The 27,976-nt window shown below is 34.3% G+C and overlaps 1 protein-coding gene across 8 annotated transcripts in view; it reads left to right on the top strand.

Moving 5' to 3' along the window:
* LOC116431336 (glutamate receptor ionotropic, kainate 2) overlaps positions 1–27,976 on the top strand; it is a 277,385-nt gene that overhangs the window by 138,837 nt on the left and 110,572 nt on the right. For all 8 annotated transcript variants that reach the window (XM_031986602.2, XM_076370455.1, XM_076370456.1 and 5 more), the window contains exon 3: positions 16,441–16,602. In XM_031986602.2, coding sequence (XP_031842462.1) covers positions 16,441–16,602 — 162 coding nt within the window. The remainder of the gene's footprint in view (positions 1–16,440; positions 16,603–27,976) is intronic.

Below are 27,976 nucleotides of genomic sequence, written 5' to 3'. Positions count from 1 at the left end.
AAAGTATAAATGTACTAGAGAATTTGAATGAAATAAACATTTATATTGGAGGAAGGAATGGAGAAATGACATAAATTGTAACCAATTTATTATAAATTTATAAACATGAGAACTTACTGTTTAAATAATTTTGATGCACAGAATACGTTCTCTGCCCTACAAACCACTTTTAAATAGACAAAAACAACATGTGACGCTTTAACGCAGGAACTATGAAGCGATCAATCGAATCGATTGAAGTTTTGCAAATGCAGTTAGACCGTCAAGCTTTCGGGCAACTGTAATGGCAGTTTCATTGTCAGTACTGAAACGATTTATTTGTGTTCCGCTAAAAAGTATTGTACACAGTAATGAGTTACCGTGCCAGTAACATCCAACGATTCTGGCGCCGAGGATGAGCTATCAGCCAGCAGGGGGCTAGTACAACGATAAGAAGTTCCTCCTCGAAATCTCGAAACTTGTTATTATGGTTTCACGTTGAGCCACGTAATTGCAGCTCCGGCTCGTTACGATTATCGTTCCAGTGTACCCGGATTTTAAGCTAATTATACCCCTTCGCGATGCTTTATTAGCGTTGTTTCGCGATAGCGCCTTTTGTATTGGGTTCTTACAATTTCACGTTTCACGTAGACTGGAATTCAAGATATCAACGGTCGTTGCGTAATCGTATTCCATAAAGGCGTACAATCAAATACGCGATTTTTCATGGCACAAACATTCAGTTGAAGTTTGTATTAATTAGGAAATGAATTAATCTTTGCTTAGCGTTTTAAACATTCTTTGCATCAGTGTGATTATACAGATGAACTCTTATCAATTAATTCAGAAATGTAGTTGCTTTCACGTAGACAAGTGCAGAAATATTTGAAGGATCGTATAGATTTCAGATTTGAACCTTTACGGTCAATATCAATTATATATGAATTTATTTACTGAAGTCTTCAATGAAGTCACTGAATGTAAAATATATTGAATGTATTAAATAATTCTTTTAAATTAAAATTAAATGGAAACGGATTTTATATAAAATCGCTCATTTTTGCGGTAATTACAGTTCCTAGACCATTTTTCTTATCATGTAGAAATTAATGTTAATAAATAATGTTAATAAAAGTTACATAATTTTGAGATTAAATGTGTACATTGGCGTTCGAATTTTTCATTATAAGAAACGTCGTACTTATGATCGATACATAATACTCCTAGCAATTTCAGTAATGTGTCTGCGGTAGAAACAATGTATTCATTCTAATTTTTAAAACATTTCTATCTGTGGTACTCATTCTTCCCCTCTTCTACTCTCCTCATCTTTCTCGTTCTTCTTCCTATTCTCTTGCGTAGTTTTCTGTAGACCTACAACAATAAATCGAAGCTCATCCACTCAGAACTGCCTGCTGTGCCCCAAACATTCTTCATTCACACTCCGCTTTTTTTAAGTATGCAACACTTTCGCATAGCATACGGTTTGGCTCACAACATTCTCTTTTACGTAAAACTGTACGATAGGGTATTTATAGAATATCAAACCTGAGTAATATTCTACTTCAATATGCCCTTTCCCATCATTTTAATATAACAAAATCAATCTTTAAAAAATATTTTTCTTTAAATACCTTTTTCTTAGCCTTTTCCCATATTTGAATACAAGCTCAGTGATCAAACCTTGGAAAGTAGTTTCATCTCACAATTATAAGTTACCACGATTTATTAAAAATGTATATACATCTATTAGTTTGAATTTTTTTGAAAACCAATATAATTTACACTGTACACTTATTAAACCAAATAATTAACTAATTTTTTAAATATATAATGAACATATCACCTATCAACCATTACACTAGCAACACGATAATACATCTCAAAGTATCCCAGGCCAAACAAATCGCTTGAATTACATGTTTATCCATTCGAATGATAGCTTAATATCTACAATTACGAAATAAATCAGTTGCTTGACGAAAAAGTAGGCATTATTCTACCATTCAAGCGTTTCATTATAATTCACATCTGGTCATTCATTCAAACTCGATTTCATTCTAAATTGAAACAAAGAAAGTCCAATAATTTAAAGGTTAAAATATTCTACGAGCATTATACACATTTCAAAACCGTCATCTTAAAAAATATATTCTCATCAACCAAGAGATCGCCATCGTCGCATTACCAAGTATAAAACAGAGTTCATCATTCGATCACCTCGATGATTCGCGTCAATCTCGTCACCCGACTACAAACATCCGTAGTTCCTCTGCGTACTCGTCCAGGATGCAACCCATGTCACAACGTAATTAGTTATTAATCCATGAGACAATAATCCATGGCTGATAAATCCGTATAATTGTCCGTTCAACTGCATTTATGTTGGGTCGTATTATCGGACTCGTGGGCCGCCGTTCGTATTTCCCTTGGGCACCACGGTCCGTGATAGTGATAACTCAAGCTCCAGGCAGTGGTCCGCGGCAGAATTACTTCCATCAGCGGGTCGAATTTCGAGTTTCAATGCTTAATGTGCTTTAAGGCGTTTCCCCGTCAGATTACCGGTTCCGCGGGGTAAGTGGCTCTCATCCAAAACTCGGTCAAGATGACTGAGATCGATCCGCTTGGCTGGCTCACAATTTCAGTTTCGTACACGTTTCCAAATTGACTCACGTCTACAAGATTCCCATACCTTTAAAATTTATTATTATTTTATAAAGACTGTTCTGCCGAACTGTATATCGGAGAGGAAATGAATTTTGGCCTGAAAGTATATCGTGAAGGCAGAAGGAATTTGATTTCTTTTGGGTGTTCTGGAACGTGTGAACATATTTTCGGAAATGAATTAATCTAATTGACACTAAACGTATCACAACCGGTGAGATGGTCTATTTTAACATTTGATTTAAAATTCTGCGTTTTACTTTGTTCATTAAATTTTATATCAATACCAATATTGTCCGGTTAACTGTAGATAAGTATACTTAAATTAGTGTTACTCTGTAATTAAACATTCGATTTATAGACTACTACTAAAGACATGAATATTTTTATATTTCTTCTATTCATTTCAAACAAAATAGAACAACTTAAGGTATCTATTATTATTACTTTTTAATTAAAAAATAGAAAAACGTTCCAAAGTAAAATTTACGCTGTTGGCATATATTGAAATCGTGCTCCCTAATTCAAATTCGTAAAAGTGGCGAAGGTCAGTAATGTATTTAGACGAATGTTTAGTTATCTAGGGTTAAATAGTTCTTCAAGTTTTGCCCTTGCTTCTGTTCCTTCTGATTCCAATAAGAAAACATTCTATCGTGTAATTTTATTACCTTTATTTTATAATTAGGTATTTGACTGGTCACAGTAGAAATCGGTATATACGAACTGTCGGTATGTTCAATGTTAAATATACATACACATGTTACTGTTTAAAGGTATTTGATCACTTGTTGAAAAATGTTTTCTACTTTTTATTATTGAAACAAGAATAAATGGATGAACTTGAATTCTGATAATCTTTTACTCAACAAATAGTAAACTAACTGTTTTTAATTATAAAGTAATGGCTAATACATTCTTCCCTCGATTTCGAACTTTTGAACATTAATTCAATTTGAATACTCATTGGTTAAGCTGATACAATAATTTTAGAAATACTAATATGTATAAAAGAATGTTTATTATTGATTAGGTTACCCATGCTTATGAACGTGAAATATACATGTTATATAAATTTGTCGAAAACGTGTATGCATTCACGTGAATAATATAACGGAGACTGAATACCTTCGCACAAAAACATTTTATTGCAAAAATGGAAACTGTGTAAGCGTATTTTGTAAACTCCTCGTATCGTACCCAGTTAACTTTCGGGTAATACTAATGACGAATCTGTACGTGAAAATAAACATAAAATTAGTAAAAAGTGTACAGGATTTGCACAACAGGTAGAAATCAAACACAAAATACAAAAAATCGAACACACGAAAACAGAGGATATATGCGGGTATTGTACAATGCAAGGAAATATATTAATACATCTCGAACGCATCGAAATATGAGAAATATGAAGAACGAATTTAAACGTACACAATGAATTGTAATGAACGCAAAATATATCAGAGTGCACAGAAAGAATTGAAATATGTAAAATACAATTATAATTTGTGAAATGCACATTACGAAAATGTTACGATTTATTTATGTATACGTAATTTCGGAACTTATTCTGGTACATTTTACATATTGCGATCTGTATAATGTATCCTCATTACTTCTGCATAATCCTTTATAGTTTACATATTCTATATTGTGCATCAACAAAATTCTACATATTTTCAATGATTTCTGAGCGTCATAACTTATTCATATCTGGAAAAAATACGTAATTGCTGGCATATTAATCGAGTTGAGAAAATTTATTGTAGTTCCAGTTCTGATGACGCATCTACGTTTTAGAAGATATTTTGGATGTTAAAATGAATATTAAAAATATTCCGTTTATAATAGATACTTATTATAGAGATGAAGGCAAGTAACATTAATAGAAATTTAATTGAATATTTCAGTGAAACTGAAAAAAGATAATTATTTTACATATACAATTGCATAACTATAAAAAGACGTAACTTGTAAATACCAAACCCGTTATATGAATAACTTTAATTGATTGTAAATAATTAATCATTTTACAGTACATTCAATTTATTTAATCCTCTATAAGCCGAATTTTTTATCGTGACTATAACAAAATTTATGCAGTATAAAATTAATAAATATCAACCTATATTTTGTAACTTCGAATTTACAATGGCATTGGACGTTTACGTTTGCTTGTATAAAAGTTTAAGTTGATTAAATATTTAATTTCATTCGTCATTTTGCGGTAAAAAATTGAATAAATCAATTTAACCTAGTACATCGATGTGTCACTTTAGTACAGAGGGTTAAACTATTCTCTTCAAGTGCCTCATACAAGCAACAAATATTTCCACCAGTGCACACAAAAAAGTTCCATTTATACCATGAAAAAGAAGGTATTTTTCCTATCAAAGCGTAGAAACATGTATAAGTGCCACATGTTGAAAACAATGCCATTCCTCGGACAATTTCCAAAGTCACGTGTTCTCTATGGTGCATAAGCACGCTTCTCTTTAATGTTTAACGCGAAAAAAATAGAGAAGCCGAGGCAAAACAATTCGGAACATGCGTCCCAATATGTCAGCTATCGGCAATGTTAATTTCGCAACCGTCCTAACAAAAAAAGGCATTATGCTGCGATCCGTCGGAGAGTTGGATTGTTTAACTTTGTCTCGGCTACGACGTGGGTCGCGCTTTCTTTCGCGACTGGCGGCCATTTTCACAGGCTCAGTTGTTTGCCAGCTCGGCGACGACGGCCTGTATGGATTCACGTAATCTCAACGTTCGCCGCGAGAGGGCAAAGAACCGAAAAAGTAGACTGGCCACAAGATCTTCCGCTAATGACGGGGGATCATGATCACAAAAAGCCAGCCAGACACCGATTAAAGGCGACTTCTTCCAGGAAGAACGGCGCATCTCGTGGCAAAGCGAAGGACATCGCGCAAAACGAACTTAACAGAAATTCAATGGGTCGTCTCGGATCATTTACGAGTTCCATGAAGACAGTCTGTCGCCTCGACCACCGTGAAAATGGACGTTTCCACGTTCGCTCTCCGCGCCTCTGGAGAATAGATGCCTGCCGATTCTTATTGAAGATCCCTCGATTCAAAAGGGGTTTCTCTCTCTGCCTTGTCTCGCGGCAGTTCTTGGTCATCACTGCTCAAGTCGGAATCGCTGCTCAAAGCGGGGCTGCCGCGCGGACTGGAATAGCTCCTGAAAAATTTGAATAATGCGAGGAATAAGGAGCTTTATTATCGTTGGGACTTCTTGCTTCTTATTCCGCCTACCTTTTCTTCCCTGTCCCTCTGATTTCTTTCCGCGACGCTGTGGAACGCATTCACCTGCCGCCCTTCTGTTGAAAGGGGGATATTTCAAGAGCGTGTTTAATGGAAAATTCAATGCTTATACATTTTGTATGCCGTAGAACCGGCAAGAAATCACAGGGAGAACAGGATTCGATCGGAGATATTCTTCGTGGCTGAAAGGGCCACTGAATTCTCTTCGGCGTCTGACTTCCCGCGATTCGGCCCCATGAATTTGTAATTGATTCCCGCCTTTTCTTGCCCTCAGCACCCTCCTTAAACGATCTTCACGCGAATATTTCTAACCTACATTTTTCAGAGTAGCTTGGTATTTGAAGGCAAGCCGCGCTCAAAAGGAAAATCGTTTTCTCAATTGGAATCTCGATGTTGTAGGTTTATAAGAAGTTTCAAATAAAATGACCGTTTGTATGAGAACGGTGGGATGGGAATTAAACGGTACCTTTAGGAGTTATTGTTCCTAACAGTTCTTCGATTGCCATCTTTGCTTCTTTTTTTAAAGAAAGATATGAACTGTAAATGCAAATGATAATCCAATTCTTCAGGTTATTTTTATGAAAGGGTACAGAATGTACGGAACTTTTGAATATAATGCTGTTTGTATGTTGTTTTGTGCATCAAAAAGATGGCAGAAATAGTAGCGATACTCTTATAAGCGATCAGTTTATTAAAAGCTTATCATCGAGTGTTCTTGGTATTTTTTTCAAAGGGGAAATGAATAAAAACAAAAAGAAAGGATACGATCAATTGAATACTTTGCATGCGATGAAACCTATCGATTTTCACTTTGTGGAAGCAAATTCAAGTAAAAAGTTATAGCGGCAAACAATGTTATACCTTTGTTTAAAGCATTTTATAATTAAATGATCGTAATGTGTTTCGACAAAATTCAATCCGGGGAGGAACGAGAGTTGCTCCAAGTTAAATGGATGATATATAGATGTCAAACAGCTAGTTTAATCGAGTTATCAATAAGTAACTAAATGTGTACGCAGCGTACTTCACCTTCGTGTTACGAAATTGCATCTGGCTTTTACCGCATGTGGTTAATAATGAGTATAGAAACAATTTTCAATATTATCGTATAAATAATATAGTAAGTATTATCAAATGTGTGATTGTCTAATGAAATTATCAGTGGAAAGATTCACACTTTTTAGACAAGTACCGATTATTGTGCATGTGACCCAACTTAATAATTTTCGAACGTTATTGATTTGATGGAACTTAATTTTGTAAATAAAAGATTGACTAATTACGTACAGATATATTTTCCATCTCTAGAAAAATTAAAAAATCTGTTATTCAATTTTCTTTTTTAAAAATTTTACAACAGGTAAGTAATAATTAATTATAAAATATTGCTATAAGAATTGGAAAGACATTTTACTATGTAGAAATAGTATAGTAAGAGATTTTAAGCGACAGAATTACGTCATTAAAGGCCGCATCTACATTATCACCTCATAAATTACAAGAAAAAAAAAATTTCTGCTGCAAAATAAAGACATGTAGCAATCAAAGAAATTTAATTAAAGTCACCGAAAACTTTGAAACTGTACTGAACTTCTACAGTCTGGGAAAACAGTGCAGCTATTTCCCCCGAAAACTCTCAAGTGAAGTAAAATTTGGAACCCTTGTTCTCGTTGCAGAATTCAGTGTACAGTGCAAATTGACACAGTCATTATTTATTCAATCTACATTGCATTTACATTTTACTACATTGTTCTAATTAGATAAATATATATAACACGATAATAATCCTTATTTCAACAAGTGGAATATTATTAATATAAAAATCTCAAAAGAATTAACACAATTTAAATGTTAACAACATTTCATACAATTTTACTTTACAATTTTGCTTTACTTTTAATTTACTGAAATCATTCATAAAGAAAATTGAAATAAATTTCAGTTTCACAAACTACTTATTCCTATAATTTTTCTAATATTCGTTAAAAGAAGAAATCTTGATCGCCTTAAAAAATCGCTGCACACCTTATGATGGATGACTATTTCTGCTAAAACGTCAAACATTATATTATCCTATAAGTAACGTTGCCTGCCATGCTAATTTCTAGTCTAAACAATTAATATTTATAATTAAAATAAATACATTTTCCCATTTTCCGATGAATTTTTAATACCATTTTCGAAATAACGTTAAAAAAACTTACGAAGTAGTAGAAAAAACTACATTATTTGTAGACTGCCAAAATAAAACTACATTTTTAACTTGTAACTCCCGAACTTCGTTTACATTTGGCGATCACTTATTACGGAATCTCAGTTTACAATTTGTTTTCGCAAGTTAACGGTCGAATCTTGCCACAGATAAAACACGAACGGTTTCAGCGTTAACATCGTAACTTATTCGCAGACTTGACTGTAACGATCGAGGCGTTTGATCACGTTCATTTCATTTCCGTTTAATTATTGAATCGTTCGCCCGGCTATCAATCGCAACCGGTAATCAAAATTTGTCCAGGAAACGCGCGCATTCGAGCGATTACCATTCATAAGCGACGAGTCAACATCGAATACGAACAACAACGATGTCCTGCGTCCCCGATTGCATCGGAAAATAACCGATCGAGAGATAATATATTCTACATCGTTGATAATTAACAACGATTCACCCGCATGCGGGGTCCGCTCGCTTTTCCATTTTCTTTCTTTTTTCACCGGTAATGCATTCAACGAATGGACGACGCGTAAAATATTATATGCTAGATCGCCAGGGGTATAGAGGTTGCATTTAAATTGCCAAGCTTGAATAAATAAACGCGAAAATTTTATATAAATTATATATCTCGTTGGCACATCGCGTACTGCCGGATGCAATATCCTGCTCATTTAAGGAAACAATGGTGGAAGGAAACACTTTGCCATTCCCTTGAGAGGTGTTTATACCATTACGTTTTTTCACTTGTGTAAATTACCCTGGGACGCTGATTAGACTATATCGAGTTGTCCATAGGAGAAATTAATTCCTTGCATTGTGATTTCTTTCATAACTGCGTTCGGCAGTACTATTTATTTCACTATTCATACCTCGTTAGATGAAAAAAATAATTCTATTCTGATTGTATGTCTACGTTTATTCTAAAGTATTATAATTGATAATAGAAAAATAATATTCGATTCGGACTTGAAAGAATTAAGTGATACTTATATTCGTTAACCCCTTGCCCTACAGTATTGTGTCAGACTCGTGGTGAAGATTTCAAGTAGCATTGAACAAACATAAATATTATTTAATTTGTTTGAATATAAATTACATATTATTCCTCTGTTACCAATGATTATACCTTAAAGCACACGTTGACATAGAAAAATACTGGAATTTTCTTTTATTTTCAATAAATTATTAAGAACAATGTAGTTAGATCGATCAAAGTTTACAAAGACATGCTGTTGGGCCAGGGGTTAAGATTTTTGATCAAATATTTCGAAATAGTACGTAAATCAGGATTCTGTTTACATAACACGATTTTGAACATAATTTGAATAATTAAATGACGGTGGACGGTGTACTGTTAGATATAGTGTGAAGCACTTGAGACGTAATAGGAAACACTTTTTAAAATTGTTAGTGATACTACAAAATGGTGATAAGTTTCAAGTGTTTTATAAAGTTAAATTTTTGGTTGCATTTGTAATTTCAGAGACCATAAACACTTTAATTCATTGGAAATAATAAATATTTCTGAGTATTTTAATTTATTAGATTTTTCTGAATATCTATCGTCTTGCATTTTTTATTTGTGAAGTTAGAATTTCTCTTTTTAGGAAAGAGTTGTTGAAATATCAAATACTGAATGATTAAATGTTCCATAATAATCGTAAATAGGTTACAGATTAAGTAAGTATTAATGACTTATAAAAATGCACTGAATTCAAGAAAGTGCAGTACTGTTTTTTGAAGATTTAAGCTGCCTCGTATTTCATTTAAAATACTGTAAAATCCTGTACAAAAAATACTGGCTATATTATACAACGAATCGCTTTTTAAATACGTCAGGGATTTTACTGAAATTGAAATATGACCGAGCAGATCAAAATTTTAATCTTCTGAACTATTTATTTGATAAAGTTCTCTTTTTTTACATGGGTATGTAAACGTTATCACTAAAATTAATTTCACGGCGCGTGCATTGTAAAGAAATTTTAACTTTACTGTTTACACATCGAAAAACTTTATAATATAATGTTCATTTCCTGAATTATTCTCTCTGTGTTTATTAAAAACAAAATTTCAGGATTAAGAAAGTATTCCATTCGTACATTCTGTATTTTTAACAAAAATTTTCACATTTTATAAAAATATCTATGACCAATTAAATAGTAGCTTAAATTTTTATGACTTTGCATACACTACATTGTATTTGAATCCGAATTAAACGACTTCTACCGCATCCAACCAGTAATCTATTTAACATGAAACAATTATTTTCCGTATTAGTTTCCAATTTGTTGTTATTACTGTAAAGAGGATAGGAAAATCTAAACCTTGGATTAACAATTGTAGTATATTCATATAAAATGAAATGTCCAAATCGTTTAACCCTTAGCTAGATGGAACACTGTCGACACCGTTATAAGTCAGTCAATGAATCTTAAGGAGTTATACTGAATTGACCATGTCCACATAGTCTACCAGCTCTAATCTATTTCAAGTTTCTATTATAGATAGTACATAATAAATAAATAATAATAGCATTCATTTATTATATAATATCGATAATAAAAGTAACACTCATAAAAATGTTAATCATATTCTATTTTACTTCCATCAATGGTTCCGTCACATTTTTCAATTCCAATCTATTATGTAAAATTAAAAACTTTCAAGAAATTACGTAGCAATATAATGAGCAGAATATATAATAAGATTCTACATGTATAAAATATGTCATTAAATTCAATAAATAAAAATTAAACAATATTGAAAAGCAATAATCTCTGTAGAATCTCAATAAGCAACACGATAAATGAATTTTAAATCCTATGGCAATAAACAATATGGCCAATGAAGTATTTTTCGAGTATTTTTCAAGTGATCGTAAGAATTGTTCGCTGGATTTGTTACCGAGATACGTTTCATTCTATTCAATGTGATGTCAAAGAGTAAGATCCTCCATTTCTCATCCTGAATCCCTCAATTTCAATGAAACTTCTTTCTTGCTTGCCTCCGAGGAAATGTTTCGACACGCGTACCTCCCAAGACGATTTGAAAAGCACGCAAGTGAGAGCCTTTAAGGAACACGAGCCGTGTTCGACGATTCCCTCTAGGGAATCATGTAAGGCTCGCTTCACACCGAGCAAGGAGAATGGGTTCGTATTAGTCAGACATCGAGTAGCTGCCCGGGGCAACGTGTCGACGTATATTCTCTTAGCCTTACCTCTGCCAGAGGTAAGTAACTGCGGAATAGTTCCAAGACGTTTGAGCTCGGTCCGTCGACCACGACTCAGCCGACACGCTAACGTATTTAACACGTTAAATGACGTACGATTTCATAGCCAATAGTACACAAAATGTAAAAAATGTAATATTAAATCATTTAATTGAATTGCATTATTATTATTGCATGTTCAGCTAGCTGAATATCACCGCATCAAGTAGCATCACGTATAATATAAATCTCTTTTCAATTAATCATCGTTACATTGAGTGGACTATAGTAAATCGAGTTAGTTGGGAGTCAACGATGGCCTCCATGGCGTTCAACGTGTTAAACAACAATTCAAATTTGAAAGTGAAAGAAAGCAACGCTTAAGTAAGGGGCATTTCAATAACGTTTCGTAATAATATAATCTAGGTTCATTAACAATTGTAACAATATTATTGAAAAGGTAATGGAATGATTAAAAGAAAAGAATATTAGAATGAAAGAAAGTTAAATATGTCACGCTTTGTAATCGTAATTTTAAGGGTCATTGAATATCTAATTCTTGGAACACAAGAATCTCACAAAATGGATACGCCAATGTTGATTAATTAATTAAAGTCATGTTAAAACTAAAGTTCTTTATTCATTCTTCGAATTTTCGTTTCAAAACCGACAACGTTAAAAGCTATTTCTTCTAACTCCCTAACTTCCTAAGGTATTGGAAAATATACTCCAAGAAATATATTTTCCACCCTTTAAAGTGAACGGTAATGGATTAAAAAAATTGTTATAAAATATCTTTCCTTTCTTAGATCAGTATTCTATTCCTTAAGAAATTAAATACTCGCGAAAATGAGATTTCCACGCTGGATACAAGTGGAGCTTTACTTTGAAGAAGTCAGGAAGATCTTATTCCTTAGCACGTGCAGCGGCGAGGTTTCTATCCTAAGGATATTCATCGTGTCGATGGAATCACGATATAACCAATGCCAGCACACTCGTCCTCGCTTATCGTTCACCGCCTCAATCCCCTAATGCGACTTTGAACGATGATTGCTGAAACACTCAACGCAAACGTAAACCCATGGCGAAGACAAAAGGTCTCCTGAGAACTGTTGCGATCGTTAGTACCAGTTTACCATGTCATCGAAACAGACAATGCTGGATTCTGATGCTTATCGAGGGAAATTAACTCGTTTTGCTTTCCTCAAATGGCATTCACGTCCCTTTAATTATCCGAGGGAGGATGAAGAGTGTCATTAAGTAAAGCTAATCGCTTGGCTCGAGATCATTTGTTATAGTTTACTTTATGACAGATATATTAACAGTCACAATGACTGTCCAATAATTCTAACTAGTAAACTATTATGTCATCGGACGTAATAAGTATACTGCGAATCTTTATGCAAATTTCCATCTACATAAGCTACTTTCGGGGAGTTTGATTTACACATCGACCCTTATGTAACCCATATATGCACAATAACTTTTCGTGTAGACTTAAAAATTAATTTTCTCGGTGACATATGAGACGAACCAAATTTTGTTGGTTCTATGAGATGTAAGAAGATTAAAAGATTGAGAGTTCCTTAGAAAAATTGCTTTAATTATATGAATAATTTGATGACCGCCGATTAGGTGGTTAATGTGTTAAGAGAAAAGTTACAGAACATTTCATGCAACAAGAATAGATAATGTTTATACAAAAATAGACAAGAATTTATTAAGCTTCTAACAACACTTCTATAAAAAAGTGTATAATAAAAAGTGAATAGTTGTAAGAGAAAGAGAATTTTATTTGCATAAATAATATTTTTATTACACGCCATAAAACAAGGACCTAAAATCATATCGCACATACGTTACATACATTCGGATACAATCATCTTACTCGCACGCTTTCTAGAACATTCTTCGTCACTATGCATTAACTTCACATACATTCGGAATGTTCTATTCATTTATCATGAACGCAAAAATCGATATTATAGAAAATCTATTTAGTGTAGAATATTCCAATACATTGAAGATTTATTCAAACTGTATGCACACGCACAGTCATTCATCAATACACTCATTCCCACATAATTAACCTTTCGATTTTAGATATTAAAACTCGAAGTAGCCATTACGACGGTGTTCGTTTACAAAAAGTTAATTTGACATGCGAACCGTTGAAAGAATTAAAGGCTCCCCGACAGAATGTAATTTTGAATTTTCCTCACTTCCGCCACTAAGACAGTGAGGATTCTTTCCGTCATAATGAAAATGGCACCCTGGGGAGTGTATTAATCATTTCTACACCGATAATTAGACGCAGAAGAGTGTATACCGGCCGGAGGATCGTTTAGAAACAATTAATTCAGGTTAGCCAATTATCGTCAGCGTCGTTTTGCCAGAGTGATGGAGATTGATTCGTCTCCGAAAGAACTTCCGCTCGGGAAGGAAGTTCCAGTCATGACGTGGATAAATTCACTTTCTCGGCAGTCACGTAACCGGCGGACAATTTTATCGTGTAAATTAATATTCCGTGGAATTTACTCAGTCGCTGACGAAGAATGTCCACGGTATCGCGAACTAATTCCTTTGGTCCTGCGGGAATGTATAGATCCCGCGAAACGTTGTATATATGTTATGGTAAATGTGATTAATTCGGTGATTATGTATAATTGCCGGTTGTTATATATAATCACCACTAAGTTTGGTAAATGTGATGAATTCTTTAATATTTATCAAATTAACCAGCGAGTTTATATAATTAAATAATGTTTAAATAATATAATAATAGTAATAATAATAATCTTATTGCATAACATATTTAATATAATAATAAATATAAATGCGATATTACTACATAATCATAATTTTCAACAATAAAAAGATACTTTTTATTATCTTCGGCTTTACACAACTCAATACTGTCCACACCGACCTTTAAAATGATCAAAAACGTTTCCATTATTTTCTCTTATTTTCATTGCTTACAATAATTTCATCATTACGATATAAAATGTTCAAACCTTTGTACGCACGTAACAGTAGCTACTCCACAAGAACACTTTGCTGCCACATCTACGTGACTAACTTCATTAACCAACTGTCGGAGTGAAGGGGTTAACGCAAAGAAGACGAATCGGTCGCCAATGTTTGTTTGTTTCTTCGTTTTGTCTCGAGTGGCGCGATAGTGAGGAGCCGGAGCGCTGAAACTTCGCGGAAGTCGACCGTCCGAACTGGAAAGAGATTAAAGCGGCTCGACTTCGAGATTGACCGCTCGAAGATGGATTACTCTTAATAAACTCGCTGACCCGGTGTACGCAGTAAATTAAAAAATGAAAGAAAGGGAGGAACCGCGAGAGCGCACCGAGATAGAAATGGATAGGTATCACGGAAACGGGAGGCATAAAATTGATTATCGGGGTTGCGAAAGTTGAGAACCGAATGGGGCTGAGTGTATAAAATTCTGAGCTGGAAATGGACGTTTAATCCTCTTTTCTTTCCGTTCACCGTCCCCACCAGTTCATCGTCCGGCATAGTCTTAAAGAAATTTTCTTCTAGTTTCCTCATTATGCCAAGAGATTAATGGTGTCGCGCGATCGATGGACGAACGAATAATCAGGAAGAAGTTGGTAATTGCCAACGGAACCCTGAAAGTTGCGTCCCTGATGAGAATATTTTCTCTTGTAGTGGTTCTTAATTCCTTGCCTTATATCGACGTCTGTGACTTGTGGTAAACGTTTTAAATAGAATTTAACCAACATAAATATTATTCAATTCTTTTGAATTCTAATTAAATATTATTCTTCTGTTATCAAATATTATATTTCAGGGAAAACGTAGACATAGAATATATATAGAATTTTTCTCTAACCAAGGTGTTAACACTGCAACCCTTTGCTTTGTAATAACGTGTCACACTCGTGGTGATCATTTAAAACAAAATTTAGGAAGCATAAATATTACCCAATTCTGTCGATTCAAATGAAGTATTATGTTCTATTGTTATCAGTTATTACGCTTTAGAGTGGACATGGGCATAGAATGTGCCTAGAATTGTTCTATCTTTCAATAAATTATTAATGACAAAGTAGTCGCATCGATCATAGTTGATCATAGTACACTATTCAAATTTGATTACTTTATCTTCACTACACAATCTTTTGTGTAGATTTCGAAATTAATTTTCTTAAAAGAGCAATTGTCGTGTGAAATCACAAATTTTCAATTTCAATTTCATTGTTCCATCATTTCAGTGTTTTTCCTGTAGACTTTTAGAAGAACAACCGTTAGCTCCTTCGATTATTTTCACAAATCCTATAATAGCATAAGTATGTACTTAGTATGCGTTTCAGTACAAGATAATCACAAATTGTATTAATTCACAGGTGAAATGCTTTCCATTTCGTACTTCTTCGATAATATTGCTTCATCACGCTTTAGGGAAGCAATGAACTTGTAAGAATAAACACAGTTCCGTACGTTTCTATGTTGAGGGACGATACTTACCACCTGCAATTACATTCCGCGCAACTTGTCAGTCCTAGTTGTTATACGATTTAATCAAAGGATATTGGTGAAACGTTCGCAATTTGATCCAACCGCAACTTACGTCGAGACATAGGGTAACAGCACCTAATATAGAACACCTGATTTGTAAAGCTCTCCAAAACGAGAAACATGTATTTTTTCAAATGTTAATTTCTTTTCTTTTACACATTGGATATATAAATAACACATCGAGACAACTACATTCTTCGTGAACACAATGCATTGGATTTATTTTTCTCCATTATTATCATTTCTGTAATTGCTACAATAAAATGAAAATATAACATAGTAATATGTAATATCATAAATAATATGTATCTAATATGGCACGTGATCCATATTAAGAACCCACATATTCTGATAGAAAAATAATAACTATTCTAACTTAGACATCGTTATGAATTTACTTAAAAGATAGTATTTAAGGAGGATTTATACTATCATAGACTCAATTTTTGTTTAAAACAATACCTCATACCTTCGCATCTGAGAACATAAACTTCTATTGAGTGTGTACGACACCATCATTAACGGATATTTTTTCCATGATGTTGCAGGAGCGATCTTCACAGAAGATCAAAAGGACAGTCCATCTGAACTGGCATTCAAATACGCCATCTATAAAATTAACAAAGACAAAACACTGTTGGCGAACACGACCTTAGTGTACGATATTCAATACGTGCCTAAAGATGACTCTTTCAGGACATCGAAGAAAGGTAAGTTCATAAATCTCCTCCAATTACTATTTATTAAATTTCAAATTCTCCTTAATTATATCAATCTTGGAATTGGTAGTACTACTCTATTAGTTCAATACAGTTTGCCTCCTTGTTCAAATAATAATGCCGAAAAAATAAAACTTACCTTCCAATTATTTGAATTAATTTTAGTAAACTTCCACATGGCAGATACAGGAATCGTAAAGCGCCATTATTATACCAGGAGAATTCAAATTCGTAAGAATAAAATTACATAAAGAGGTGTAAAGTCGCCAATTAGCTTAACTGTATTTAAGCTTAACCTAATTGAGACCGCTATCCGAGTACCGCGTGAACCCGATTCAAAGGAAGCTGCCGCCACGTTTTTCTTCAACTTGCTCTCTATGATCTGCCCTAAAATCGGGTCAACAGTTTATAAAGACACTTCCCAAGAACCATAAAGATTCCGCAGAAATTACATAGCACGTCAAGGGAGACAAAAATTAATGTCTTCGCGTCTCGCGCGGAAGATTTTCCAGTTCCCGCGGCGGGTTGACCAACATACCGCCGAAAACTGTGCCAAAAATCTCCGACAAAAAATTGCAACGTGGCAGCACTTTCACTGCACGACTTCTCTTCTGTACTGCATCTCTTCTTCCGCTAGGGAAAATACCCTCTCTCATCAACTCGGAGATAACCCTTGCGCGAGACCGAACTTTTTCTCCCCACCGCTGCCGTGGTTTCCTGACCCGCGACAGCGAAACGTATTTAACGCCACGGAAACATCTAGAGCGAGCATCTCGACACGGAAACGTCACAGTGCCGATAAGGCACGAGTTCCCTATCTGATGTAAGCATGGTAAGCCTCGTGTAACGATTCTTTTCTATTTCAAAGCTGGACCACGTATTTCTGTAGTATCTTCCAATTTGAATTCCGAGTGTCGTGCGTGAAATTATAGAAATTATAAGTAAATGTATTTTTCAGCGATCGATGTAATCCATAATTGTATATTTTACTTAACGTTTTTCTTTGATTGTTCTTTTCCATCTGATTATTAACCCATTGGCCTACCATTTTCCTTGTAACTACACACATTACGACTGTATTATAATTAATAATTGACTAGAAAAGGAAAGGTATGATCATTCTGTGTCTACATCTACTTTAAAGCATGACGGTCGATAACAGATAAAATATTTATATTTAATTTGAAATCACGAGAACTGATTAATATTCGCGCTTATTACATTTTTCTTGAAATCTTCACCACGAATCCTACACGATATTATAAAGCAAAGGGTTAATATCATTTTCAAATGAAAATGAGAAGTGTGTAAAACGAAGAAAGTTCTTACACCTCATAGGAAATATCTAATTACTTTTTGAGCAACTATATTTAACTTGAAAGTTATATAAACGATACGCATTTCATCATAAAGGATCCAAGAAATAATTGTACGATAAATAGTTAACGTTTTTATTTATTACATCTAAATAAGCCTAAGATAATGTAAACAGTCTAATTACGACACCGCAAACTTATATAATATAATATATATAATTTCAATGAAAATCGAACTTCCGGTATATTTCGATATAAAGGAAAAGAGTAACAAACGCAGAGGTTCGGTCAATCCTTCAAAATGTTCTTCTCTCATTCGTCGTCGATGTCGTTGGAAAATTGTTCCGCATCGTTACGGCTGATTTCCATCCCTGATACACGGCGCTGATAAAAGTTACACCGACCGAGCGTTCAAGGCGAGCACAGCGCCCGTAACTTTTTACTATTCGTCGAGGAGCCACTATTCCTCCGGCGGAACGATCCCGCTCTTCCGCTAGATCCTTCTCAGGCGGAAATTCGAACGTAAAAAGCATCGCTGCGTTTCCTCACGGCAATAATATCGACGGGAAATTGTACTAAGTTCGCGGAGACTCGCGACTGTATAGTTACAAGGGCTACACCGGCGACGCGTAAACCGTAACCCTCGTGAATTATCCGACAGTCCTCTTTAAGTTCAATCTCTTCGTGAATGATCCTTTAAATCCTGCAACCTAGCCGTTTGCGACGAAAGTCGGGCTCGTTGGGACGGGAACGTCCTTGTCGCAATTAAATCGCGGAATTAAAATGGGAGCCTGAATGTGAAGGTAAACAGCGAAATTAGTGATCTTCATTAAAGTTCGCTGAAGAAAGATTAACGAGCAGTGGGACTGTATAACACTGATCATTTCGATTAATATTTCTAAAGTTTGTAAATGGAGTTATGTGGACGACTGATATTTGAGGACATGAAAACTTGCTGTAGTAAAATGGTGGTGTGAATAAATGAAACGATGAGACAGAAGTTATGATTAAAATTTATTTCATTATTTCATTTATTCATACGATGATTTTGCTACAGTGATCCTATTCGTCTCGGTAAATTCTACGCGCTTTAAAAAGGTACAGATAATTTCGAAATTTATTAAGGAGTATCTTGAGAAATAGTTCCGTTTGTATCAAAACGTGAATATTAAATAACAAAATTTTAGTTGTACGGCTTATACCGTTCGCAGCTCTTCAATGATTCAAATGGAACATACGTATGATCATATTTGCGGAACACATTTAATTCCATTGAATATTCATGCCAAAGTTTCTCCAGTCATTCTATTTTATATCCAGAATATAGCTAGATAAGGAGATTTCCAGATGGTCCCGCCATTTCCCGAACGTATTAGTAACAGCATCACTCGATCCATGTGTTCAAGAAGTAGCAGCGAACTAGATAACGTGTATGCGAACGTGGAACAGAATATCGTGAGTCATAAGCTAAAATTTATGCAAAACAATTCCACAGGCCGAGCCGAATCAGCCGCTGCGAAACCATAACAATGTTTCTTGCTGGTCGATCGTAGACGGTTGGCAAACGTAAATTGCGATCCGTAAATCCGGCCGGACGTCGATAAATTTTCAACAAAGTTCTATCTCCGGCGAGTATTTATTTCATCGCGAAAATTGTGTAGATTATTGACATTCAAAAGTGGTTCATTTCCTATGTCTAGCAAGTCTTATCATACACATATAGTCTTTTGGAATGTGAAGCTATATCTTTGAATGGTTAACACTGCTTAACTCCTGTAATATGGAGTCAAACACGTAATAAAAATTTTCAATCAAATTCAACACATTGAAGAGTTATTTGTTTGTTTTTCATGTAAATGAAATATTACTTGCCTATTAACAGTCTATAATCTGTAAAGTAAACGTAGAGAATTAGCATCAAAGTTTTTCCTTTTCTACTAAATTATTAATGACAAAGCAGTTTTAACAAGCACAGTTGTGAAAAAAATCATAGGATAAGGGATTAGATTAGCACACGAGAGGAGTACTGACTCTCACCTTACAAACATTTCGGAGGCACTCGAATATTGTTATAAATTCCATTATTTTTTAGAAAATAAACAAACTCTCGTCAAAATTTCCCTGCGTTTAAAATAGTTTTCTTAATATAGCAGGATCTGAGAAGTGAAGATTCTTTATAGCGAATGCTTTATTGCTCTTATATCTCATACAACAAAATTTAATTCTTTTGGGACGTAGCGGAGAAAATTAATTGATAATAATTTATAAAAATTAAGAGTTTTGGTTTATGTAAAAAATGCTTTCATCCGAATTCAGGTGACGTGGTAATCAAAGTGTTAAAAAATTATTTAAATTTCTAAATAACGAGTAATTATACGATGGGCTATCGCATATACTTGAGTGATCTATAAAGGAGTATTTAGAGTATGAGGTCTTTGAAAACGTTACGAGAGCTAAAAAATACTGCACATATAGGTACAAATAATAGAATTCTGAAAGGCTATTTAATCTTTGAGTACATCCAAACGAATCATGAAGATATTCGGAATGTCACTGATGACAATTAGGACTTCGAATCAGCTATGACGGACCACTACAAATAGATGCTTCAGTAGATCTATAAAGAAACCGTTCGATGATCTATGACAGATTACTCAGCGAACATTTAGAATATTTATAAAATTATATTATTTACAGACTGGAAAATAACCAATGCCTGTCGAAAGAATTAAAGTTGACCAATAATAAGAAATGGAAAGCGGTCACAGATGAATCTCTTAAAATTCCTAGGATTTAAACATAAAATACTTTTATAGTCCCCAGCATTTTGAGAGCCTAAAGTTTCAAAACAAATTAACGATGTTATCTAAAATGAAATTAATTTATCTTCAATAATCGAAATATGCCCTTCTGAACAGAAATTTGAGAAGCCAGGATGTGATATACGTAATACGACATAACTGGTTAAAAACATCCTATGAAATATTATACAAATTTGTGGAAGCACATAATCAAACATGAATAATTGACACAAAATAATTTTAATGGTTAAATTACGGCGTTGTCGTTAATATTAATACTCAGAAATTCAAACTACAATGCACTCAGTCCTCGTTTAACTGTCTCACTATTTCTATCGAGTCCGTTGCTCGTCACCAGCGTACGATGACATCCACAAATGGCTTCGTCTCTAATTTCCGTGGCGAGCCGTGCAACGACATTCCAGGCGCCATTTCTACGAGGAATAGAGAGTCACGGGTTGCGTAACAATGCGACGTTAACGGCCGCGGAAACCGTATCACCTTCTCGTTTCTTCTAAAAAGGAAATCTTCCATTAAAATCCTATGCAAACGAGCCCGACATTTTCTTTTCCTTTGTGCAAAAGCAATCATAACAGAACCACTGCTTAAAATTCACGTTTTTACTTGACATCAGAACAATTAATTTATCGTTAATAACATTAAATTCGTTAAACGACAAATAACACTATTAGCAAGTCCACATTCGCCCAAAATATTATATACTGAAAACAGAGTAATTTCTTGAAGAAAGGAAATTTCTTAAGAAGTTTCTTAATTGTTTGAAGGAAATAGGTCGATAAAAATATTCTTAGAAAACAGAATCGTGGCGTCGAGAACTCCACGTTACAGTTAACCTATATTTCGTTGACGTTTGTAATTCAGTAACAAGTAACAATATGTGAAAGTCTTCGACGTGAATGCTCATGACTCTAAAAAATGACAAAATCGCTTGACTCGAAGACGAAAGCTAAATTAAAAATATAGCAAACATTCCGGTTGCTAGACAGAAAACAGCACTGCGTCGGATTTTAGATTCAACTAGTGCAGAAAAAATTCTTCATCAGCACTTCACCCGAACCGCCATTTACCTAAATTGCACGGGCTTTAACGGGTCGCGCCTTCTTTCTCGCTTCTTCGCGACGAAATAATCGCGGGTGCTAGCTAATCGCGATGCTCCTTTCTTTTTTATGAGCCGCAGCGCGCTACCGAACTGTCCCGTTTAATATTTTCGTTCGCGAAAGTTGCGGTTGAAAGTTAGTCCCGCGTGTTACAAGCTTCAAAAATTTTTAATAGATGATGAACGCAATCCCGCTGCACTTCAGTTTAGAGCGATAACTTCTGTCTTAATGACCATCATCAACTTTTAATACTATAAAGTTCTTCCCCCAGTTAATATCTGGTTAATATCCCAATGAAAATTTATTAAAAATGAAAATTCTAGGAAAATTGATGTAAGTGCAGCAAGAGGGAAGTTTTCTCTAGCTAGTGAAACCGACCTCGAAAATTTGATTATAAAATTATAAATTCAGTTTTCGTAATCTGTGCGCGCAGCGGAAAACAAATAGTCAGACAGTATTTAGCCGTTTGAGCGCTGAAGAATTTTCTTGGATATACATATACTACAAATGCGAAATGAAATGTGTAGTTTTATTATTTAGAGTAATAATAAAAACAGTAATAATTTACTCCAAGGTATACATTGTGTACAATTGTAGTTTTTATAACAAAAACATCTTTTATTCCCACTTATTACAAGAGTGTTTTCTTGCACAAATTTCATGAAAAAAATATATTGAAATATTCAATTGATTTCGCATCAGAAGCAGAAACACTTCATCATCACTTTTTATATCACACTCACTTTCAGATAAATCGGGATTTGACATTGTACCTTTGGTAATTTAACACTATTTCTACCGAAGGAGTCAAAAGACACCCTTTGAAATTTTAACTTAAAATTATTTTCTTATTTCAATCATTCTTCCTCAGTTGATTTTTGTATATTTCCTATAGTTAATTTTATAATAGTTATTGGTGCCTTTTGATATCATTGGCAGAAATGGCGTTAAAATAGTTATCTGAAAAGAAACAAAAATCATTTTTAATTTTTGTTATTGAAAACCACAATTGATACGAACGCGACCACTCTCAATGAATGCAAGAATTATACTAACAAGCAGTAATGCGATAACGCTTCTTCGCATTTTTGGCACAACACAAGAGAAGCTCAATCGGGCTCTCCCGCACTCAAACAGTTAAGGAAATTTTCTAATAAAGAGCTGCGAAGAAACTTCTCCTGTAATAAACGAAACTTTCTATTAAGATGTTCGCTCTCCGCGAAGCAAAGCGGCTATCAAAGTTACTCAATGAATTTCGTCGATTTGTTTCCCCCGGGATTCTTTCCTTTCAGCGAGTGATACGTACTCTCCGACCCTCTTGAATTGCCATTGATACGATCCTGTAAATATTAATAAAAGCATCGAGGGACCGTCTTATTATTCACCAACCAGGATCGTGGGTTCTATAGAAAAGTAAACTGAATCGTTGACAGTTACTAGATAGAACAAATATCTCTAGATTCCGAGCAATGGGGAGACTTTCTACTTCGAGTTCAGTTATCATTGCGATGCCAGAATTCTTATACAAAAGTTTGTTAAAGTTTAGTAAATACTTCTCTGTAGACTTCTTATCTGCCCTACCTTCAACAGTCACTAAAGTTTATTTCAGATTTAATTCTCTCAATTCATTCAGGGGATGGTATCACAAATATTATATTTCATAATAAATACTTTCATTTATTTCACTTGTAAGTGGTTATAATTTTATTTATTTTATTAGATATTATTTTGTTTCATATAGAATAGCACTTCTTCACAATAATTCAACAGTTTCCTCATTTCAATTCAGATTACAGTTACATTCATGTATTGTAGATTACAAATCTTTTTGATCTTCTGATTTCGCATGACTATATCCATCAAAATAGTCTCAGCCATAAGCAATGATCTTTCTTAACATGTTTCTTTAACACTCTCATCACTTCCAATTAAATCGACAATTTCACATAAAACACTATCGCACATTCTTAAACTTACGAAGATTAGAATTTGCACGTTTAGTTTTAATTTAATTTTAAGATAATTCTCCCAAAGGAACTTTTTTATACAACGCCTAAATAAAGATATTTTTAGCTGATACATAATACAAAATGAACATGTTACATTAATATAAAAATAATCAGTTATATTACTATTTTCGTATCTAGCACATTTATTTCTATACAGACTGCATGAAAGAGTTCTCCGACAATACCATTGCCAGGTGATCAATTTTACAATAGGAATCCCAGCCGTCGAAGCGTTAATATTTATTCCATTACGTACCCGACAACTTCAGGAACGTTTCTGCTGATCGATTGACGGAATCGTCTCCCGGGATCTAATTTTCTTCGCGGGTCGATCTATTCCAGTCTCTATCGAACGATGCACCAATATACCTGCCCCGTAATCCTAAAGGACGTTCCAGGGACCTTATCGAGCGTTCTTTCCGATTTCCCAATCGCGATCTCAATTTTTAGCGGACGCTTTGTCTTCGATCCTCGTCACACGAGAAAGCTTCATGCATAAATGATATGGCAACTATTCCAAATCACAGCTCCACCTAAACTATACTAACGTGAATATTAAATTGCAAGAATAACTCTCAAAACATGCATAATTTGTCATCGCTCATGTTCATGTCTTCTATCTTTATACAAGTTAACAGTGTAACGAAAGTATTGAAATATGAATTACTAAATCAATTTCTATAATTATTCATAAAATTAATAAATTCGATAAATATGTTCTTGAACATGATACAATTATTAATAATATTATTAATAACACAAATGTAACCCGAACCCAATTTGAAACACTCAAATCTCCATATTTCCTCGTTCATAACCATTTCACTAAAACTTCCACTTAAATAATAATTAATATGTTCTGAGAAAACTGGTAAGTAGACTACGGTTTTCTATACATTTCTGGAAAATTTGTAACTATGGAATTGCACGAAATGCAGTCGTTAGGAGAAAATATCTAAAATATCCAAAGTGTTTTATAATATTTGCCAAACAGTTGCCAAACACTTTTTGTCGTAATTCTATTCTTCTAATCATTTTCTGAGAAATTTGAATTTACATATACATCCGCAGTCTAGTGATAAGAGTTGCTAAAAGAATCTACAGGCGATTTAAAGGTAGAGTCATAATTCGAAACAATTATTAATATTTTTCGCAACTGAATGAGCGCGGAAGTGTCTAAAAGGGTCCGGTGAAATTCGTTTCTGGCATTTCGCTGTCGCTCGCCGTTATGACGATCGGGGACATCGACGTTTAACGGTGAATAAATCCGAACAAGCGCGGCATAAATTCGTCCCGCGGACTGCATTGTTCCGCGGCCGATCGTCGCGGGAATATCAATACCCGTAATTTCATGGAAATTATATTTTCAGCAATTCTCGCTGCGCCTGATTTCAAGAGGATATCAATGTGCAGTGGCATCCACAGCGTCACGCAAATCTAAATATCCGCGGCACAAACAAAATACCGAATGACGTGTCCGCTGATTGATTAAAAATTGTACATTTAATCCAGTATCGGGGGCACGAGCAGTATCCATTGCACTTCAGGTGAAATTGGCAACACGCGAAACATTCGATCACGAATTTGAATATTACATGACCGTATATTATATTATATGTCGAATATTAACCGTTCGAACACCTTCGATTTCAACCGTGTCATTTATTTATTAATAGATTATCACCTTTATTTTCCAAACAAATTAAATGTTAATTCGTTAGATAAATGACTATTTTGTAATTCGACGCGAGAGATGAAAATTGCTTTGCTATACGAGCTGCGATAGAAATGATTAATAATCTAATATACTACATTTTTTCTTCTTTTTTCTTCGTTTTGTTTTTTAGCTCAACTCGTATCTACTGCGAGATCAGTAGCAATGACGATGAGTCTTATATCTTGTTAAACATATTTATTTCTTTGAGATAGTTTATTGTGTTTCGCATGTGCTACTGGTCTGTTAAGGCTCATATACACCCTGAAACGTGTACAAACGATGGGAAAACCTTTTACACTTTCTATGTGGGTGCAACGTGTATGATAAAACTTTAGAAGACTTAAATCCAGCAGTTGTATCGATGCCTGCATCGCCGCAGGTTTTAACTTGTATGGGATTATGTTCACGTGTTATTCTGGTGTGACTAGTTCTCATCCTGAATAGCATTGCCTCTTCTTTTCTATTTAGATTTTTGCCTGGTACGTATTAATGGAAGTGCTTGAATACATTGGGGGTTTTTGTTCTTTTTAATTATTTATTGTTCGTTTAATTATTTTTGCTCGATTAACGAATTTCAGACAGATCATGAGAATTCTCATGTTTTCTATTTTAGAGGTTATGGCCAATCACGACAATTCATGACTTCTAATTGGACTTTTTCTGTAACTGTTCAAGAGAAACATACTTGGCCGCTGGACAAAGTTAACAATAAAACTACTAGTCTGCAATGCGTTAACTATACGACTTCTTCTGTAATGATTATAAAATTAATTTTGCGGTATATGCGTTTATTATTATTTGTTCGATTTATTATTTGTTTGATTATATTAAGTAATTTAACCCCTTACCCTATGATTTATTTCTTAACTATAATCGATACAATTACTTTATCGTTAATATTAATTTATTTCGAAAAATAAAAATCCTGATGCTTATTCTATGTCCACATTTACTCCAAATGTTAATTATTGATAATAGAAAATTATTATTTAGTTCATATTTAAAAAAAATAAATAACACTTAGGTTCCTCAATATTTTCGAAGAACCTATCAAATCTTTCCACTCTCAACATCTATAAATTACTCTATTCAAATTAACATCCATCTCCGGTGAAAGCGGAGATTTTAGCCACTACAAAATAAATGATAATCGTTTAATTACGTTTTTAATAGGTGCCATAATTCCCGGGAATACCGGGAAAATGTGTTCGAACAAGCCGCGAGATTCATTCCGCGCGATCGAAAGGAATCATAGATGCGGCGTAAAGTGAAAACGGTGCCGTAAACGAGAAACTGATGAGTCAGGCGATCGTCGTATCTCCCGGTCCGGCGAACCGGAAGTCTCGTGAATAATTCATAGCGCACGGACAAAGTAGAGAAAGCTTAGACACCCCGAAATCCCACCTACGAAATCGAGCTGGCTGGTCCTTTACACGCGTGCCAGGAATCATTTCCACAAGGGAACAGCGTTGCGAACATGGTGGCTGAAACCATATCGCGGTTGAACGGATCGTAGATTAGGAAAACTGACGCATCGATAATGTATCAATTCCCCAATTGTCCATTTTTTTGTCATTCCCGAATACTCGATTAATACACCGCTGTATATACTCGACCATTGGCAATTAATGGACGAACGAGTAGCTTGTAACTGTTCGTTAATGCGAGTTGTTGGTGCTGTTGAATGCTACAGAATGAGATTACACAATATCCATATATCACTGGTCTGATCATGCAATTTATTTTATTGATACGCGATCGGAAACGTCGAATATGAATAAGGAAAGAGATTAATAGAAAAAGAAGATTAAAGAGGGTTTCTTTGTAGAAACGGTGTTTAATATTTATTGGAATATTCTTGATACGTTGTACTCAGTGTTTATATAAATAAAAAGAAGATTAGTTCTCGAATTCATGGTGAAACATTGGGTTTATGAAATTATTTTAAATTGAATAGTACCAGTATAATTACTTATTAACTGATGATGAGGATATTACGGTATCTCTAAATATTTACAATTCTGAAATAGAAATTTATTTATTTAACATTACGAAAGTACTACAAACTATTTCCACAAATTTCTCATGAATATAGAAATAAATAAAAACAAATATTCAAATAGTAATTCACTACAAACGTATAGTTAATCTTTTCAATTCGACGATGTAATTCCTCTATCTACATTCTTTTATCACATCTCATAAAAAACAGTTCCACAGAAATCACCGGCAACACAATTACAGACAGTCTGACGGACGAATACCCATCAAAAGCATTACAAACAGTACGCTTTTCCGAAAAGCTGACTCCAAACGGGAAAAACGCGTAGTCAGAAGCTGCCAGACGACTTGTTTATTGGCGACAAAAAGGGGATGTCAAAAAGTTTTACGTCAATACCTCGTA

This window comes from Nomia melanderi, chromosome 9 (genome assembly GCF_051020985.1).
Source record: "Nomia melanderi isolate GNS246 chromosome 9, iyNomMela1, whole genome shotgun sequence".
Classification (NCBI taxonomy): Eukaryota; Metazoa; Arthropoda; class Insecta; order Hymenoptera; family Halictidae; genus Nomia; species Nomia melanderi.
Note: the sequence above shows the minus strand (reverse complement) of the source record. Positions and strands in the feature narration are given on the sequence as shown.